Consider the following 20,071-nt stretch of genomic DNA (forward strand, 5'->3'; position numbering starts at 1 on the left):
AATATTGAAGGCCTGCCAACGGAGAGAGTTTAAATCTAAGTGTGTCAATATATATAGGTATTATAAACCAGACCTTTCTTTTGAGAAACACAATTTTCGCGTGCTGAGTGCTGAGCATTGATTTCTGGATAATAGAGACGGACACTGCACGCCAGGTCAAGTCAAAAGGTAACTATCTCGTCGATCGGGAACGATGCTACCTGCTCATCAGTTATCCGCTTCATCAGTCATAACGTACCTAATAGCCTATTTCGCTACCATCCAGGTGATGAACAAGTTCTAGCTGAGTGGAGCTGTGTTTGGTTGGTCTCATGTCACGCCTGCAGTGATCGCACCGTTCATAGCGGTTGGGGGTACCTAGGTCCATTGTCGATCACAGGTATCTGAATATCACTACAAAAGTATGGTATCACAAGTACCGTGATGAGGAACTATACTAAGTGCGGCACCAAACTGGTCCACGACACCGCTTTGTATGCGTCAAGAGGAAGATGGCGTAAAGTGGTAAACATAAGTACCAAGAGAACGGCACGAGACGTGATATACAACATGATACATAATGCATAGAGCAGGATGAATATTAGAAGTGGTGTGCCCAGAGCTGTAAGGAGCGGTGCAGCGAGTAAACCAATCCAGGGCGTGCCAGTTATAGCGACGGCACTCATGCGCCATAGCACCCGTTCCTGGGGTGTTGGGAAGGCAAAAAACCAAGCCATACAATGGATGCCGCCAAATATGGTTTCCAGCGAGCACAAGAACAATCCTGTCCACATTTCCGAGTTTGATGCTGCCATCAAATATTGGAACCTGGAGCTTCCGACAAGTGGGAATGCCAAAGAAGCCTATCAGTTCTAGAATTGGGTGCAAGACTGGAGCCAAGATCTTAAACTGGGCGATGTCATCTTTTTGAATGCCACTAAGGCAGACATAATCAGCAGCGGTATAATTGTTGAGGCGCATACATACCCAATATGATCCTCCGGTGTCGAATTCGAGTCGGTAGATGTTGACTTCGAGTTGGTCAACTTCCAGTGCACTGGATGTGGACATTGCACATTGAGAGGCTTGTCCCACCACGCAGCATAAGTCAGGAAATTAAGAACCGCAAAAGCGAGTGTGCCCACTTCGAGCTGAGTGACTTCGAGGTGATAGATGGCGCGGGTAATGAGCTGCATAACAAACCAGGCCACCTGGAGCACGACCACTGCTTTCGATATCGCATTGCCCTTGCTCTTGTCGTGGATCTGGTCTGCCATTAGGGTAGGAAAGTCGATACACCCCTTTTGTATCAGTTTGGGAATGTGATCATGCTGTAGTGTATGATAGGGTTTCCCGTCCTTATAAAGCATGAAACCACCCATGAGCACAAAGAAGCTGTGCATCTGAGTCCACGTATAATCTAAGGATGCACATGAGCCAACGTCTAGGTGAGCGCGAATCGGGCTTACCTTCCAAGTCAGACTCAGACTCAGATTTCCCTGACTTACTCCACCATGCGACCCACCTCAGCACAGGAGCACAAAGAACATGCCAAAGAGATGCGAGCACATGCCAAAGAGACATGAGCAGAAATAATACTCCTGTAGCAAGCAGGAAAAAGAGTCTAGGGAAAGCGTTGCGAATATTGCGGAGGATGCCATTTTCAGTTTCAGGTGCTATAACAGACTCCTTTTGAGTTGTGAGATGCAGGGTTTCCAAAAGCACAACTCACCTTCAGACTCCGGATGACCGTTGGGATACCCCGATTTCTTGAACGGGTTTGTAATTCAATCAGTGCTCAACCACTGTCGCATAGCCCATGCGGCGATCAGTTCAGGAGCGATTAGTGCCATTATCATCATGCCAAGTTGTCGCCATATGATACAAGGGTAGCTGCGGCGCTTAGTAGGACTCGGGATATTGGGGTGGATGGCACTGTAGATGCATGCAAAAAGAGTGAGAACGGAACTAGAAATGATGGTCCATAGGGTTCTAGTCGTGAATGACAGGGCTTTAAAACTGTTGTTAATAGTAGTATTTGTTGCATTTGTTGTAGGTGCAGCTTGGGTCACTGCTCCAACGAGGTAGAGGAAGAGGCAGAAAAGTACTGAACACATTATTGGATTTCAGTCTAGGGTGTACCATGGTATGCATGCCATCATGGATCCTGTTCACTATTTGTATTTTACTAGCGGGCGTCATATCAAGGCAATGAGTTTGCAGCATGGCAAGTATCTCCATTCTTACTTCAATTGCCAGTGAATGAGGCTGCCTCATTCTGATTCCCGACGGTTTACCAATCGGTCGGTTCTGGGTACCGAACTTGCCCCTCGAAGGCTAATACCCAGTCAGCATTTAGATTTAGTGGGTGATGGGCAATATTATGTAATATTGATATAGTTATTTGCAAGCGTCGTGGCCATGACCTACTACTAACTAGTGAAGTTCTTCCTCAAGACGCATGCCCCCATGAATATCTACAGGGTGCACGAGGGTGTCGCACCTCTACATAAATTTATAGCAGCTCAGAGTAGACTCCTCCCTAAATCAAACCAGCATGGCTAATGCCTCACCCTGCCCTCTCATCTCTGGTACTCAAGTCTTGTCATTAAGCAGTATCATCGAACCCGCTGAACATATCCAAAATAGGTATCGCCATCGATTTCAGCAAGTTCAAGACGGATATAGAATTCGCTCAAGTACAGATTGGCGAATTACAATTGCGAATTGATGCACCCAAAGGAAGAAGGAGTTTGCAACACACATTTCCTGAACCCATGTAAGTACCCGACCCCAGCACATGTTCTCGCCTGAGTTGTTTGTTGTAGGATGCTTTCCAAAGGGGATACATTTTCCTTATATGTGGATTACATTGACACAAGCCAATGCTTGGAGAAGAAGAGAAAAATGACTACTCTCAAGTCAGATGACATTTTCTGCGCCAATACCAATTCTGAACGAGGTAAAACAAGAACCATCGCATTCTCACCTTAATCACTCATGGATTCAACCTCACATACATAGAATACATCTTGATTGATAAAACAATCACCATCACCATCAAACTTTCCAGGAATACAACTGAAGTAGTAAGGATCCACGTCTGGCATCGAACCCATCTGAGTCGTAGATCAACAGACTGAACAGTTTGGCTCTCCTGATGAAAGCCTCGAGCCCCAACCTACCACTGGCACTTCTGAAATATCTCAGATCGGTCCCTGGTGAGTCGGGATGATCATAAAGTGCCATTCTTGAGGTTGACACTCCTAAGGTTCCGAATTCTGGTGGCAGGAAAGGTATCTGGCTTTTTCCGATTTCAGGCCAGTGTTGATGACATGTTTGTAATAGGCTGGCGTTGGCAAGTCAACATTGATCCACCGCGCATTTGGAGTGGAAACAGCAGTGGGCTGAACATGACACTTCAACGAGCACAACCACTCATACTGCCATTAGTTCCCTTCATCCGATAAGCCAGGCAAGGCCGACATCGAGCACGAGTTCATCCCACCTAAGGACGACAGATTGGTTATCCATGATAGCAATGGTTTTGAAGTAGGGGACAAAGAAAATCTCAAGACCATCCGAGATTTTATTGACTGTCGGAGGAACATCAGTTGCATGCTATTTGGTAGTGATTCTATTTTGACCATTCCGTTATGGTGAACTGACCAAACACACGGAAGGCTTTGCTTTCAGATACCTAGTGCAGGCGGTCGTTTTCTAGATATGGCAACGGAGGAATTCCTGAAGTGGGCAAGGATTGGAATACTGGAAAACGGTAAATGAATCGATAACCATCTCTTCACTATGTTAGAGCTCACACTTTGTACAAGTTCCCATTATCGCCGTTTTGACAAAATACGATATACTCATTGATCACATGGAGCGATCTCTAGACAAAGCCTCTATCGATGGCAAGGACAATAAAGCCATCAAGGAACTGGTCGAGAACAATGCAAAACTCGAGCTGCATGGTACCTGTATTGTACCTCTAGAGCGATTTGCAGGGTCTGATATTCCCCACGCTATGACCTCTGGTATGTACCAATACTCTGACAGGTTCATGTGTGCCTCTGAAGTGTAATATCGCAGCCAAAAGAGGCTATGATGAGACACTCAAGCACCTCATTGAATTAACAAAAATACATGTCGCTAAGCATTCTGCATCTGAGGCAGTGTAGGTATACAACACAGAGTGGGGCTATACAAAGATGGCTCCAAACTGATATCTTTATGTTGTGGTCTTGCACTGCCTATCTGCTATACTTGCGGACAAGTGCGTTCGACCCAGGGGTCTGCGGTCTGGGAATAGTTTTTTGGGGGTCAGTGGGTGATGTGAGGTCAATAATCCGAGCGCGGGAAACAATGTCCGAAGGTATAATTACGATGTCTGATGCAAAAGCGTTGGGTCCGATGTTTTTCGGGTTTCGGGTTCAGGTTCGGGTTATCGGAAACTAATAGTAATGCTATAGCGAGCGTCGGGGAAGCGAGCAGTGTGCGCAATGATAACAATGATGGATACGGACGGTGAAGGAACGATGATATTCGCAATGTCAACTAAGAACTACGAAATATCGGGTTTGACCCCTAAGTGTCGGAGACGATTCTCCTCTACTTGGATGATGATGATGCTATGGGGAGTCCAATATTTAAGTAGATATGTAGAAATCCGGAACCCTATAGGCGAAAGTAGTAGCGCAATATTTCAGGTCCGATGTCCTATGTAATAAGACATGAGGTACTGCGGACTATGGGAATACATGTAATAACGCGGTCGACAATGTTAGCGATGTGAAAACAAGTAACTATGCACCTAGTGGGGCTAGCACAATGAGACTGGACATAGGTAGGATGAGTGCGCGCGATATCCGATCGGCCGATGCGAAACCCGATGCGAAACCCGATGTCTGATGTCCGATGTCCGATGTTTTCGGGTTTGGTGCATATTGAGTCAGATATGATAGGGAATGATTTGGGCAATGATTAGCATTCACATGCATCGGAAAATAGACCTCTACGAGGCCACAAGGACTCCAAGTCCTACAGCTGTTACAGGCATCCATAACACCTACAGGAGCCCCAGCTCTGCCTACGCCTGCCCCCGCTCTGCTAGACTCCCCGCATGGCGGTGCGCCGCCCGCGCCTAGAAAGACAGCGGTCTGGACCGCTGTGACCCCGCCCCTGGCGCTATGACCCCGCCCCTGGCCTAGACGGCCTTGTACCTGATCCATGGAGGCTGTACGCCTCATGGTCACCCTAGATCAGCGCATGCATACCACATGTCGCTTCATGAAGATCCAGAGCGCTCTTGGCGCTTCCTGTACCTATGCGCAGCTGCCCTTGGTGCAGCATGCTTGATCAGAGGTTAAGCCTCATGTACTTATCTGAACCTCATGTCTTGTTATCATAGATCATAGATATATTATTGATTACAGACTGAGCTAGAATACTTGTAGTACTTCCCTATAAGTAGACAGGATTATTGTACTTAGACTTTACTTTAATCTACTAGGTTCATCCCCAGAACTTGCTCATCTAAGCCTTAACAAGCTTCGTTGTGTGAGACCGCACTTCTAAGTCGCTCCCATATGACTTAGCACATATCCGCTAGCCCTGCATCTCGACGAGCGCCGTCTTACCGAGATCGCCAGAGGAACCCTTGACGTTCCGTCAAGCCGAGAACCACCCTCAGCTTCAGTAGGCTCACTCGAGCCGTCGCTGAGAAGACCTATCCTAGTTTGCACACGCTGACCGACGGTCAGCGTAACAACAGCGGCCTTACTAGTCCCGGCTGGTAGACACGTTATGCACCCTCTTCAACATGCCCCATCAATGACTGTGCAACAAAGCATGTGCGACCATGACCTAGCCTTTGTCACTATGGACTGGACAATGTCATTGTGGCTTCTTGGACTTGCCTGGACGGTATTTAAGTTGGACTCCGTTGGCCATTATTTTTCTTATAACTGCTCTCTTCTCAACAGACCAATCACTTTCGAATCCTTGCAACTCCTGCATTCTTCTTGACTTCAACTTGCTACTTAGAAAGATCCTTGGCAACATGCAAACTGCTGTGCTTGCTCCAAATAATGTGCCACTCGCCGCGGCTCAGTACACGGAAGCGCTTGGCTTGCCAAATACCACACCCTTTAGCGTCATAAATTGGGCTAGCAAACTCCAGCCCGTGCACAAGAGTCTAATCAATGCCTTGCCTGAAGAGATCATCATGCACATATTCAAGCTGGGCGTGTCCTGTCGCGACTCCCAACAATGTATCAATTTTGTGGTCTCAGTATCGCATGTTTGCCGCACATAGTGTAACGTCACTTTCAGCTACTCCTCGTTGTGGGCGGACATCATCATCACGACCGATAACATGTATAATGTTGACGGAGGGCACGCTACCGTAAATACACCCCTTCTTCGTGCAAAGGAGTTCGCCTCGTGTTCTAGAGTCTTTCTGTTGTTTGTCTGACTCAAACTCATTACACCTTGGCCCATAGGATTTTTTCCAACTCCTGGCACACCACCTCAAGCTCGATGGGACAAAGCGTGCCGCACGCGTGATGTATGTACTTTGAAGAAGGTTATTATGATTTGAATGTTTTGACGTGTTGGCTCTTTGTGATTCTCTTTTGCCTCTTCCACCGACTATAATATGAGTACTGACCAACAAATGCATTTGATGGTAACCCCTAGAGCTAGCTCGTTGCATCTGAACAAACCAGCATGTTAGCTCGTGCTTGCCTTTTTCTAAAAGCTATAATCCTACAAATGTCCTAGTCCTGACATTGTACAACCATATCTTGCTTGACAGGATGTTTAATGACCCCTCAGACTATGATCTCATTCGATGGTCTGACACTGGTGACTCTTTTTTGGTACTATGTGCCAGCGCCAGTCTTTCTCTATATGTGCCATGATATTCAACGAATCTGACATACTCATAGTCCTCAATCAAAAGTGTTTCACAAAGTCCTAACTTACTAAGATACTAGGTAGTGATACCAAATTCTGGAACTTTGAAGACGCAGCTGCCCTAGTGTGTCTGCAGGTGCCTTGACCCCTGGCCAATTGATGGACGTGAATTCAGTTGTCGATGGTATTCAGGCTGTCAGAAGACACCGAGCCACCATCTCTGCTGAACTCATTGACCAAAACTGACATCTTTGATAGGAAGCCATCGCTGCTTGTGAGAAGGCAAGTTTGTGAGTGATCAGGGTGAGAATGCGATGGTTATTGGGTACCAAGTGGAGGTCAAGTGTGAAAAGAATTGGCCCGATCGATCGATCTGAAGTGGTCCAATGATAATTTGATAAACACAACTTCTTGCTGTGTTGAGCGTTACATGGATCTAGATTTGGTAAACATAGAAACTCTACTTCACGCCCATGGTACACAGCTATGGGCTGGGTATTTGCCGGATTCGCACACTGCAATGATTATAAGGCTACACCAGTGCTTCTCCATTACAACTTCCCATGGATCCTTCAAGGATAAGACAGAAAATCGGTCGCTTTCGAATCCTCGTCATAGGAAGAGTGAATGCAGGAAAAACTACTATCTTGCAGAGAGTTTGCAACACACGGGACAAGCCAGAAATATATAACAGCGCTGGAGAAAAGGTGGGCATTACAATGCTAGTAGGAGTATGGTAGTGACCCATTGACATTAGATCGACCTTGCAGTTTTAACGGCATCCAGAGAGGTAAGGTGCACTCCTAGTCGATGCCATGAACTGACGTGCTCTCAGTGCAGAGTGCACAATATTGAAAATGAAATGGTGTTTCAAAGCCATCCAGGCTTCATTTTTCATGATTCACGCGGTTTTGAGCCAGGCAGCGCATACGAATTTGAAAAGGTCAAGGCATTCATCGCAAGCCACTTCAAGGAAACAAAAATAGCAAATCAACTCCATGCTATCTGGTAATTGCAACTGATCAATCGCGACAATATGCTATCTCACAGATTCAACATAGGTTCTGCATTCCCATGGACAAGGCCAGTACTAAGTCTTTCACCCAAAGTGAAAACAAATTTTTCTCTCAATGCGACACAGGAAGCAGTGAGCTTTCGCATTCCACCCTTGTCGACATTCGGCTGATACACAGAATCATAATCCTCAGTTCCAGTGATTGTATTATTCACCAAATTTGATGCCCTATACGATGTCGAATATGCAAAGCTAAGGAAGGAAGGAAGATCTTGGAAAGACGCCAAGGCACTGGCCCCGAAACAAGCTGAAGAGTCATTCCCTAACGGGCCACACTTGAAGTTTCTCAAGAATGTGTGATGGCCTCCAAAATGTTATGTATGCCTTTCTAGTAAGGCCAGTAGGTCTTTCACCCAAGGTGAAAACAAAATTTTCTCTCAATGTGACACAGGAAACAGTAAGCTTTCGCATTCCTCCCTCATTGACGTTCAGCTGATCACAGAATCACAATCATCAGTTCCAGTGATCGTATTGTTCACCAAGTTTGATGCCCTATACGACGTCGAATATGCAAAGCTAAGGAAGGAAGGAAGATCTTGGAAAGATGCTAAGGAACTGGCCCCGAAACAAGCCAAAGAGTCATTCCCTAATGGGCCACAATTGAAGTTTCTCAAGGATGTGTGATGGCCTCCAAAATGTTATGTATGCCTTTCCAGTAAGCCAGTTTGTAGTCAAGTCGCGATACACAATGACCTTTGATCTATTAGACATGGACAAGGATGATGCAGATTGCAAGACACTCATCGAGCACACAGCTGGAACTCTGGATAACGAAGTGCTTCAGCAATTATTCGTCTCGACCCAGCAACTCAACTTGGAGACCTGCATGAAATATGTAGTTGAGCAGTAACTACCCATGGTTCATTCACCTGCCACAAGCATTAGCGACTGATATTGCACAGAACACTCTCAAAACATTTTGGCTCTGCAGAGACAACAACATCTGAGGGTTATCAGAAATAATATGGTCACTGGGCGTCTGGTTTCCACACATTTGGGTAAGATTATTGTAAAGTTCAAACATTGCTCTCATTTACGTTGGGCGTTTACTTGCAGGCAGTATGTGTGTTGATCCTTTTTCAAACTCGAGCCATGCTGATCCAAGTCATTGCCCACCATTCGCAGGATGTGAGTGTGTTGATCCTCATTCGAGCAACAGCCATGCTGATCCAAGTCGTTGCCCACCGTTCGCAGTATGTTAGTGTGTCGATCCTCATTCGAGCAACAGCCATGCTGATCCAAGTCGTTGCCCACCATTCACAGTTCATGAGTGTGTCGATCCTCGTTCGAGCATCAGCCAAGCTGATCCAAGTTGTTGCCCACCCTTTGCAGGATGTGAGTGTGTTGATCCTCATTCGAGCATCAGCCATGCTGATCCAAGTCATTGCCCACCGTTTGCAGGATGTGAGTGTGTCGATCCTCACTCGAGCAACAGCCATGCTGATCCAAGTCGTTGCCCGCTGTTTGCAGTTGGTGAGTGTGTTGATCCTCGTTCCAGCAAGAGTCATGCTGATCCAAGTTATTGCCCACCGTTTGCAGGAAGTGAGTGTTTCGATCCTCATTTGAATGAGAGCCATGCTGATCCAAGTCATTGCCCACCATTTGCAGATGGTAAGTATTTGATCCTCCTTCAAGCTCAAGCCATGCTGATTGAATTCTTTGCCCACTGCTCAAAGCATGTGAGTGTTTGATCCTCCATCAAGCATAGCCTTCCTGAATCAAGCCATTGCTGCTGATCCATTGATAGAATGTGAGTCCATTGACTCTTTGTCGAGTTCAACCATTCCTGACCAATGCAATTCATCATCTATTGGCAGGAGGTCAGTATATTGATCCTCTAGCGACTTTGAGCTACTGATCGAAGATATTGTCTATTCATTGACAGCTTGTGAGTATGATTATCCTTTATCAACATCCTGCCTTCCTTACTGATGCAATTGCTGATTTATTGTTAGGATGTGGGTGTATTGATTCTACGTCACCTTCACTGACCGAACACAATACTGTTCCATTGACAGATTATGAGTTTCTCGATCCACCATCGAATGCAAGCCATACTGACTGAAAACATCGACCATCCATTCACAGGATGCAAGCGCATTGATCCACAGTCGAATTGGGGCCCCACTTACCATTGAAATTGCTCATCCCTGTTGACAGGTTGTGAGTGTGTTCATCCACCATTGAGCTCGAGCCTTGATCACCGACTACATTACTGATCTGTTGACAGTTCGTGAGTCTCTCGATCCTCATCCTCATCCTCATTTGAGCTCTAGCTTTGCTCACCAATGACATTGCTCATCCATTGCCAGAATGTCAGTGTGCTGATCCTCCATCGAGTTTGAGGTTTGCTTACCATTTAAATCGCGCATCCTTCAATAGAGAGTGAGTCTCGAGCCTTGCTAGTGAACGTCATCACTGATCCATCAATAGGACGAGCTTCGCGACGATTAACCTGTAGAGATATGGCATAGGTTACTCCCTGTGGTATGTCTAATTGGTTACAGATTGTGCACACATTTCTCATGTTGCGACTCTGTCAGGCCTCCGACTCATCACCATTGGAGAATATTGTTCAGCTCATTTCTGGTGAATTTAGAGGCTATGTCACGATGAACCTGCTTATCATTGACCATTTAGCTGTTGTCATTATCTTTCTACATTTTCAACAAGCGGCGCTATATTCAGGACAAGGAGTCTGATCCCTCGTTTCATGTCGCTCTCGAGCAGTACATGGCATCTCCGCATGCAACTACTGTCAGGGAAGCTGGGAGTGCTGCCATCCGGGCATATGAAGAAGCTGTGGCTACTGCCACCCACACATATGAAGAAGCTGTGAGGACTGCTGTCCATCCATATCAAGGAAAACTGCCTTCTTGGATAACGAAGTTATCATTTGAATCTTTCAAGAGGAAGGCAAAAAAGGCCAAGGAATCCTTTGAATGGTCTCAGGCAAAAGAAAAAGAATCTTTGTGCTCTCGGGCAAAGGTGGAGTTAATTGAAGCTGTTCTTGAAATCGCTCTAAATCATCATCTGCGTATGTTTAATCATCACATTGAGGCAGCACTCCAGCTGATCCACTTGTTTTCAGCTAGACCTTAATGTTGCACAGTGCAACACACTATCATGATAACTGATGCTCTGGTTTGGAGAGGAGTGGAGGTGCCTGGGCTGTAAAGGTTGCTTGAAATGTTTGTTGAGGTAGATTCAGGATGTGGAACTGTATTTGTATGATCATGCAATATAGTGCTTTGTGTGGTATGGGGTATACGTGTTTAGAGAATATCAGTCACCCTCAGTCGAGGCCATGGCGAGAGCTAAGTGCGCTTGATGTGCTTCTCAAGTATCCGTGGTACGATAAGAATCTGCTGACACACTTCACATGACTGATAGAAGAACAAGGTGCTTTCCGGGTGCGTGAGCGGCTCCTATCCTTCTACTGCAGCAAGCTCCCTACATGGAGTGTTTTAATCTCATCACTGGCTCTTTCATTGGCATGCTTACTCCAAACAGTCCAAAAGACCTTTCTTAACCTTGAATGACTTGTACTCACTATTTCTGTGAGTATGGATTAAAACAGTGGCTCACTCGACATAGTATAATTTGCTTACATGGGAACATGCCTGTCATATCGTCTGACCTGTGGGACGGGCACAATGGGAGTCAGAGAGATATCAATGATCTGTCCTAGCATCATGGAAGAAGATGACATCGCGATAGCCACGGGGATGCTGGGCTCGGGTATAGAAATTGGCGTGAACGGCACAGCAGAGCTCCCGGGAGATTGTATACCATGAGTTATGATGTTGATATTTGTTAGGCTCGTGACCAGCCTGGCTTACTAATACCACGGACAAGTTGAGTGGCGAAGCCAGGCTGGTCGATCTCGGAGAAATTTGGCAGGAGGAGTGAGGAGTTTGAAATTTGACAGATGCCGATCATGCCGGCTGAGGTACCTGCGATCATACAGTACTTATATTTACAACTTGTACAAGTTATGTGTTTCCTCTCGCTCAGCCTATATGCTATGAACCATGAGTTCCATACAACCTTTATCACTTGCTGCTCGAGACGCGATTGAAAATCTCCCAACAGACTTTACAAGTGCCCTTTCAATGGCACAACACCAGCAAGTTCTCGAGGCCTTCTCACAACTCAATTTTATTTCCAAAGGATCACAACATCCGAAATTGTTCCAGCTCAGATGCCTTATATCATTACTTTCTGCAAGACACATTGTACTTCGAGCTGCAACAGGCTCCGGAAAGACCCTCACAATGATTCTGCCTTTACTTCTTTCACCGGACAAAACAGCCATCACCATCACACCTTTGAAACTGCTGCAGCGTGATCACGTATGGCGAACATGAGGTCCATGACTGTCATCCGAAGCCCACGAAGGATTTTTAGGACCGCAAGGATGTTTTTTGTCAATGTCGAGGCTCGAAGGATCGACAATCCAGATCAAAGGCTCAACAGGTGGCTGATATTGCGGCATAGGCGGGTGAAAGGCATGAAAAGGGATCATTTTATCGTCCTATTAGATGTTAAGTACTGTTGCTTGATGGGCTATGATGTTTGAGAGGCATACAATACTTTGCTTAAGGTGCGAACAAAGGACTTGTATTGTCAATGCTGTACAATTACAACGATTACCTAAACCGGCATGACCGGCATGTATGAAATTTCAAACTCCTCGCTTCTCCAGCCAAATTTCTCCGAGATCGACCAGTCTGACTACGTCAAACACTTTTTTTTTTTTAAATTCATATTTTATTGTCCTTTGGGATCGGAGACCCTATGTCGGACATAGCCCTTTTCGCGGGGGGCTTACTCCCGCTTATCTATCGTATGTGTATGTGTGCTTTATCGTATGTTTGGTAGGTGAACACGTACTCCGTCAGCATGGTGTCGGGCAAAGGCCGATCGTCAAACACTTAACATCTCAAAGACGTAGTCCAGACTGGTTACGAGTCTAGATATTTGTCCCTTCGTAAGGCCCTGGAATTGACATATGAACATTCATTCCAGGTTGGGATTCTTGGGTTTGCAAAGCTGCCTCAGGTAGTAATGGCACTGCAAGGCTCACAGAAGGCGCCAGCTCGGGTTGACTGGCCACTGACTGAGAGCTCAATGCTAAACTGGGCCGCTCGCGAAAATCCCTTCCTGAAGTTCCATTCACGACAGATTGAAATTTGACAGTGTCGGATCAGTCGCATGAGAATAGAGAGAAGAGTCCTGTATGATTGAAATGCAGTTGTTTTCATAATGACCCTCAACCAGGAGATCAACATGCGAATGTATCCTTCCCGCATGACGACGGGACCGACTCGTGCAAGAGCTATACGACTAATTAAGGAGGACATCATCACAAATCAGATACCACGTGATAGGGCTCATTGTTGGTACGTGATTCAGGTGCCCTCGAGGTGAAGTTAAAAAAATTATAGTTGATGGGACTGTCAGCCGCGTTGAAGACTACCGTGACCGGAACCATGAGAGTGGGAAGCACACAATGAAACCCGTGTTGTAACGATGAGTTTGAGTCTGACAGACAACGAAAAGACTCCAAAACGCAAGACGGACTCCTTTGCACGAAGATTCAAGTTTCTAGAATAAACGCCTCTTATTTGCCCGGTGCGCATAGTTCCCTGATAACATTTTCATCGATCCTCTTCGCAAAACATATCTCAAACGGAACAGCATGTACGTTTACAGTGTCCGAGAATGCAAGCGTGTCGATCTTCGCCGCAGGATTCTCCGAAAGGCGGAAAGCCCACAGAATGAGAGCCGTGTTGATAAAGACAGACCGATTCGCGACATGTTGACCGGGACACACTCTGACATTGTTCAGTAAGGCATAAGAAATGGTCGAGAGATGAACGATGCCACTCACCGACGGCCAAAGCCAAAAGGGAAAAACCGGAGATCACCGCGCACACGACCTGCATCGTCGATCCAACGCTGAGGATTGAACGTCTGTGGTTCTGGAAAGACTTCAGGATCGTTTGCGATAGCCCTGAAACACGAGAACACAAGCGTCAGACCCAAAAGTTAGAGGACGAAAACGTTTGCGTACTGACCAATGGTTGCCAATAACAGTCGCACCTGCAGGAATGAGGTAGTTGTTCCAAATCATGTCCTTAATTGCGCGATGCGCAAAGCCTGTAGTGCAAGGTGGGCGTTCAATATCGAGTCATCACAGCTCAAATAAGACGGACCTCCGAGAGTGACAGGTCTCCACCTGAGACTCTCGAGCATGAACGCGGTGACCTGCGGCAGCATTTCCAGATCAGCAAACGTCGGCACTAATCAGGAGCCATCTCAGTCAGTAGACGAACAAAGAAAAGCCATAACCTACGCCGCGTACGCCCCACGACGTTATCGAGTTCCTCTTGTACGCGAGCCTGCGCATCTGCATGAGTGGCAGCGGCCATCATCATGAATGTGATTGCGGACGCAGTCTACAAAAATTGTCGAGCGAAGACGCGATGCAATGCAAGAACTTACCGTATCAGAACCAGCCCCAAATATCACTCCTGCAAGGAATGCCACTTCCTTATCTCCGAGCTGGTATTGTTTCTGGTGCTCTATCATGAACCTCGCAAAGGATGGCTGTGCAGTCCCCTCGCGCTTCACAGTGGTGAACGAGCATATCTATCATCACGAAAAAATCACGAACCATCTGTCTTCGCACTGCGTCTAGCTGCCCGTTATAGAAAGCAAGTTCTTCTTTGTGCCATGCCTTCAGCTGACTCAGGTAGCCTGGTACGAAACGTAGGATGGGATACGCATCCACAAGATACGCCCCCGGCTTCATAGCTTGACCAAAACGCGCAGCAAGCCTGTTGATGTTAACGACTTCAGAATCTGTATATGAAGTCGAAGTAATCTTTCCATAGGTGAAGGACATGATCACGGAAGCTGAATAACTGAAATCTTCGGATTATCACCTGTACCGCGACTAAGAACTGGTGTTCGTACCGCATGGCATGTTTCTGGTGGTTCATTGGATCATTTAAGATATCTAGAATCACATTCTTCGCATGCCTGGTCTGCATGGGCTCATACGTCACCGCAACCTTAGGTTGCAGGTTTGCATGCAAGACCCTGCTTTACATTTAGTCTTACTGGTCGCACCTAGGAGAGACAGGATGCGTACCTGCGCATCCGGCGCAATCTTTCAGTACTGCCCTCAAGGACCACTCTGAACCCGCCAGACAACGTCTCGTGCACTGCAATAGAACGTGGGCGGTCGGCGACATTTGCTCCCTCTTTTTCCATGATATCCACTGCAGCCTGTGACGTGGTCTACTTCATGCCTGACTAGACAAGGTATTGTTTTATGCTGACCTGATGACGTCCTATAACTACGAAAATCTTATGGCCTTGTTTGAGCGAGAATACAGGTCCGTATTGTTCTGTCCATCTCGCGAATTGAAACGGCGCACTGCGTGAGGAGTTAGATAGAGATCATGTTGGTGTCCTTTCACAATGACTTACTGTGATTTTGGCATCGCATTTCCTAATAGCCAGCGTCCAGGTGGTCCAGGGGGTAACGGCAACCGTCTTGCGGCCTGGTATCGTTGTTTCACTATCCAGACGCTGGCTAAGATAATGATAAGGGTGCATGCAATAATAATCGCCATTGAAATAGTCCGGCTTGCTGACAGTCACGATTCAGACACCCCGCTACTTTGCAACACGTTCAGTACTCTAGAACAGAGAGGTGGTGACTTGCTGTGATGTGCGACGGGTACGGTGATAATATTAGTGTGCATGATTACGCTGACTTATATTTGTACAAACACGAATTGAACACCTGCGCGGATAAATCGGACCTGTGCGAGTCACGTATTGCGGTCTTCCTATGTATCAGAACCTGATGCTGACCACCCTGGCGATATGTTAGTGGTGGACGCGCGTGTTTCAAGACATTTCGACTCCACCTGCAGATCAAGGTAGATTTTAATGTCGTTCTCGATGACCCGTTGGATTGCTCGTGCCACAGGACCGTCGACCGTTAGGTTTACAAAATATTGTAATGGAGCTCGACTCGGGCCACTCGGCTGAAGTACAGTGGGTCAACATTCTAAAAATAGAACTTTGTACTCCGACCTTACTTACAAGTTGCTGTCTACGCAAGCTCAGCTCAACACATCGGAGGCCTTAGTCCCAGCCGGTAGATACAGGGAACAAGTCATGCACCCTCTTCAACACGCCCCCATCAATGAATGTGCAACAAAGCATGTGCAACCATGACCTACCCTTTGTCGCTATGGACTGGACAATGTCATTGTGGCTTCTTGGACTTCCCTTCAAGTTGACGGTATTTAAGTTGGACTCCGTTGGCCATTCTTTTTCTTGTAACCGCTCTCTTCTCAACAGACCAATCACTCTCGAATCCTCGCAACTCCCGTATTCTCCTTGCTACCTAGAAAGATCCTTGGCAACATGCAAACTGCAGTGCTCGCTCCAAATAATGTGCCACCCGCCACGGCTCAGTACACGGAAGCGCCTGGCTTGCAAAATAACACACCCTTCAGCGTCATGAATCGAGCTAGCGAACTCCAGCCCGTGCGCAAGAGTCCAATCAATACATTGCCTGCAGAGCTCATCCTGCACATATTCAAGTTGGGCGTGTCCTGTCGCGACTCCCAACAACGTATCGATTTTGCGGTCTCAGTATCGCAAGTTTGTCCCACATGGCGTAAGGTCGCTTTCAGCTGCTCCTCGTTGTGGGCGGACATCACCATCACGACCGATAACATGTACAATGTTGACGGAGGGCACGCTATCGTAAATACATCTCTTCTTCGTGCAAAGGAGTTCACCTCGCGTTCTGGAGTCTTTCCGTTGTCTCTCCGACTCAAACTCCTCGTTACACCCAACTTCGTATATCTTCAAACAGGCACGATTATAATAATGGATTGGCTCCGCCTGGTGTTTCCACGCATCAAGTATCTCTCGATACACTGCGATACTCTCCAAGTCGCGCGGCTGGTCACGAATCGTTTACAGAAAGTCCCCATGGAGAATCTGGAGACCTACAAAATGAAGTTTGGCACTGAAGTCATATCCTTTTACCATTCAATTATTTTGCCACCACACATGCGCTTTCTTTCTCTGGCTGGCCAAAACGAAGAACAGACACAGACAGCGGACAACTTGGATTTGCTCCCAAAGTTGACACGGGTTTCATTGTCCGGGTTCCCAGTCTCGTGGTCTCGGTGGTCCCTAACGCGTCTGACATCCCTATCGATTAATTTCATGACCTTGCATAATCGACCTTCGATGGATGTGCTGAAATACATTCTTACATTGAACGGAGAGACTCTGGAAAAGCTCGAGATCCAAGGCGCCATTCAGCGGTTTGGGAGGCTACCCTGTAACGCGGACGAGTTGCCGACGAACTTGCCGAGGCTCACAGACCTTACGCTCGGTTATCTATCGCAGTGGGAAGCCATAATTTTTTTCCTTCACTTCGAGGCGCCTGCACTGAAGCACATCAAGTTATGTGACGTCTCTCGCTCAATTCTTACTCAGCACTTCAAAGACGGATTCGACTCGAACAGCCTGATCATCCAGAACATGCCTGCCCTTCAACCCTTCAACAAATTTTCTTCTACGATCCTCCTCGAACATCTGGTTTATGTGTGTTCACTACTCGAACAAGTTGAAACGCTCGCACTCGAACATTTTAGTCTACCACCTTTGGTCTCCAACCTCTTCTGGCAAGACGACGATCCTCTGAAAAATTTGCATGAGGCTCCTGTTTTTCTGGCTTACCGCATGTTACAGAAATGCTCGCGACTTCGACGCCTCACCCTCATCGACCCGGAGCAGTGTTTCCTCGATGCACTCAATATGTATCCCGACGATCCAAAAACCAGCAGCCCGGCCCCTGTGCTTACTCACCTGTGTCTTGCTTCGTCCGATTGTGAACGCCTGAAGCTCTTTTTGGAGCGAAGGGCGGAAAGCCTTGCGAAGGAAAGGGGTCCACGTATTTTGGACTATCTTGAACTGGCGACAGCGAAAAAAGATGTGCATGTGTTGGAGGATATCGTATCGCAGCATATTGATATGAGCTGTATTGCAAAGAGTTCGCTGGCGGCTGAATGGCACAGAAGCTTCACTACCGGTGTTTTATGCCCTTCCAAATGTACTTAGACCTAGTGACCAAAAGGGAATGCGTTGTATTGGTTCCTAATACGGAACAATAGTTTGGACAAATCTTTTTGTTCTTGTTTACATAAGTGTTTTGTTATATATCACATGGCCTCATGCTGGCAGCGCGCTGCTTATTGTTATGTAACAAGGTTTTTGCTTGAATTGTCTTTCGGCTTATATCAACTGACCTCTCAATTTCACTCCCTTCGTGTCCGTCTTTCGACAAGTACTGTGTACTTGGTTTTTCTTGTTTCGTTTTTGTGAATCTTATTGTCACATTGGTTACCGCGTGCTCCTAAACCGCTCACTTTAAGACTCCTTGTCTGCTCTCTAGTAATCTCTTGCTGCGCAATGTCTTCTACCGCGATCTCGACGATCATATATCCATGTCCCCCACCTACTACAAATATCCTTGACTCACAACAGCGCATGCGTCTCATACGTTCTGCTCGTAAATTGGAAGCAGTTATGGGCACCACACCCTACCTCCTCGAAGCAGACGTTCCTATCACACTCCTCCCCATCGGTGTTAATAAAAAAACAGTGACAGGCAAAGCACTGAAGCGCCAGGGTTCCATATTCACGCATTACCACAAAGGCTCCCCCTCTGTAACATCATTTAGCTCAGCCTCAACGTCATCCTTCCACTCCCCATCCGCCTCGCTCGTCTCGCTACCTTTGAGCATGCGGAGCACGGAGTCCCTCTCGGTGACACCGCCAGGCCTGCCCGCGCGTGGCAGAAAGTCGGCAGATAAACCCAGACCATTGTACCTCCGCATGAACACCATCCCTGTATCGCCCACCGACCACCACCGTACTACATCACTACCGCACACACCTTCCTCAGCTCGCACACCCTCCGCTTATTTCCCCCCTACGCCTCGTACACCAAGTTTCGACGCGGCAGAATTACGGAGAAAGCGGATGGCAAAACTTGCCCGTCATCTAGGCGAGAATGTGCCTCCTGAACTAGTCACAGCACAAGTGCCGCACGCTCAATTACCTTCCAAAGAAGGCGTGCCCAATGGGAAGCGACGCAGTATGTCCGTCCACGTCACGAGCCCACGAAATATACCTTTTGCTCCGAGGCCTGAAGTTCTCCCGGAGACTCAGACAAACAGCGATTGGGTTGGCGAGTGGAATCGATCTGATATCAGAGACGTTCAGAGGGAACTGAGAAACCTCAAGGCTGTACGATGGTGATGATTTCGCGATTTGGATGACCTTCTGTTATCCCACTTCACACGATTTTGTTCTACGCCCGTATTATGACATCCCCACTGGCTGGCTGCAGGCATCCAGCCAGACGACATGCAATTCACCATTAGTATTAGCCACATCTACATATGTATCATGTAAGGCATTTGCATCACATTTATAATTCGTACACTCGTAAGTATGTACTACTGTCATTTGTAAAACATAACAACACATACGGGGACATCGATCGCGATTTACTCGCCACCCAAGTGTTCCATGTATTTGGGGTGGTTCGGAGTCAAAGTAGCCCTAGCTATGCGTAACCTATGTGTGAGATGGGTGGATGCAGATACCTGGCGTCGCGCTGCCGCGTCCGTCTCATTATCCTCAAAATCTTTTAGGTAGATTAATTAGGCAGCTTCTTATAAGTTCGGAGTGTAAATATTGACCCACGCCGCCGCGTCGAAATGTCTTGGCACTGGAGCGTCCACTACACCAGGGTGGTTCCATCAGCTTCCTATCCTACTATGCGAAGACCGCACTGATACATGAATCACACAGGTGGCACGACCAATTTGCGCAGGTGTTCGATTCGTGTCTGTATAAGTATAAGTCAGTGTAACCATGAGCTCTAATCTCACCCTACCCGTCGCTCATCACAGTAAGTCACCACCTCTCTGTTCTAGAGTACTGAACGTGTTGAAAAGTAGCGGGGTGTCTGAATCGTGA

General features: G+C 47.0%; 8 protein-coding genes across 8 annotated transcripts; 5 read left to right on the plus strand and 3 right to left on the minus strand.

The window, feature by feature from the left end:
- Positions 1 to 436: 436 nt before the first annotated feature.
- F5147DRAFT_711668 (uncharacterized protein) lies at positions 437 to 716 on the minus strand (the record flags this gene model as incomplete). The annotated part of the gene is made up of 1 exon (XM_041438332.1): positions 437 to 716. A coding segment is annotated over one exon (280 nt), but the record flags the coding sequence as incomplete, so codon positions are not given.
- A 135-nt stretch (positions 717 to 851) lies between these two features.
- On the minus strand, positions 852 to 2,781 carry F5147DRAFT_747264 (uncharacterized protein; the record flags this gene model as incomplete). The annotated part of the gene is made up of 5 exons (XM_041439928.1): positions 852 to 916; positions 1,049 to 1,399; positions 1,549 to 1,580; positions 1,783 to 1,971; positions 2,744 to 2,781. 5 exons carry the CDS (start codon positions 2,779 to 2,781, stop codon positions 852 to 854), a joined length of 675 nt encoding a protein of 224 aa, XP_041289202.1.
- Positions 2,782 to 7,460: 4,679 nt separating this feature from the next.
- F5147DRAFT_582642 (uncharacterized protein) lies at positions 7,461 to 7,909 on the plus strand (the record flags this gene model as incomplete). The annotated part of the gene is made up of 2 exons (XM_041431670.1): positions 7,461 to 7,622; positions 7,688 to 7,909. The coding sequence occupies 2 exons, from the start codon at positions 7,461 to 7,463 to the stop codon at positions 7,907 to 7,909; spliced, it is 384 nt and encodes a 127-aa protein (XP_041289203.1).
- A 2,552-nt stretch (positions 7,910 to 10,461) lies between these two features.
- On the plus strand, positions 10,462 to 11,149 carry F5147DRAFT_655756 (uncharacterized protein; the record flags this gene model as incomplete). The annotated part of the gene is made up of 3 exons (XM_041434012.1): positions 10,462 to 10,578; positions 10,646 to 11,009; positions 11,085 to 11,149. The coding sequence occupies 3 exons, from the start codon at positions 10,462 to 10,464 to the stop codon at positions 11,147 to 11,149; spliced, it is 546 nt and encodes a 181-aa protein (XP_041289204.1).
- An 875-nt stretch (positions 11,150 to 12,024) lies between these two features.
- F5147DRAFT_535357 (uncharacterized protein) lies at positions 12,025 to 12,330 on the plus strand (the record flags this gene model as incomplete). The annotated part of the gene is made up of 1 exon (XM_041430145.1): positions 12,025 to 12,330. A coding segment is annotated over one exon (306 nt), but the record flags the coding sequence as incomplete, so codon positions are not given.
- A 1,268-nt stretch (positions 12,331 to 13,598) lies between these two features.
- On the minus strand, positions 13,599 to 15,621 carry F5147DRAFT_747265 (cytochrome P450; the record flags this gene model as incomplete). Its single annotated transcript, XM_041439929.1, has 11 exons — positions 13,599 to 13,812; positions 13,869 to 13,991; positions 14,056 to 14,137; positions 14,194 to 14,280; positions 14,334 to 14,436; positions 14,483 to 14,605; positions 14,655 to 14,904; positions 14,957 to 15,082; positions 15,135 to 15,271; positions 15,326 to 15,422; positions 15,476 to 15,621. 11 exons carry the CDS (start codon positions 15,619 to 15,621, stop codon positions 13,599 to 13,601), a joined length of 1,488 nt encoding a protein of 495 aa, XP_041289206.1.
- Positions 15,622 to 16,139: 518 nt separating this feature from the next.
- On the plus strand, positions 16,140 to 18,168 carry F5147DRAFT_839384 (uncharacterized protein). The gene is made up of 2 exons (XM_041444211.1): positions 16,140 to 16,301; positions 16,361 to 18,168. Exons 1-2 carry the CDS (start codon positions 16,203 to 16,205, stop codon positions 18,140 to 18,142), a joined length of 1,881 nt encoding a protein of 626 aa, XP_041289207.1. The 5' UTR covers positions 16,140 to 16,202; the 3' UTR covers positions 18,143 to 18,168.
- A 135-nt stretch (positions 18,169 to 18,303) lies between these two features.
- Positions 18,304 to 19,729, plus strand: F5147DRAFT_711715 (uncharacterized protein). Its single transcript, XM_041438333.1, has one exon. The coding sequence runs from the start codon at positions 18,494 to 18,496 to the stop codon at positions 19,343 to 19,345; it is 852 nt and encodes a 283-aa protein (XP_041289208.1). The 5' UTR covers positions 18,304 to 18,493; the 3' UTR covers positions 19,346 to 19,729.
- Positions 19,730 to 20,071: the final 342 nt, after the last annotated feature.

Source organism: Suillus discolor (assembly GCF_016758755.1).
Source record: "Suillus discolor strain FC423 chromosome Unknown F5147scaffold_57, whole genome shotgun sequence".
Classification (NCBI taxonomy): Eukaryota; Fungi; Basidiomycota; class Agaricomycetes; order Boletales; family Suillaceae; genus Suillus; species Suillus discolor.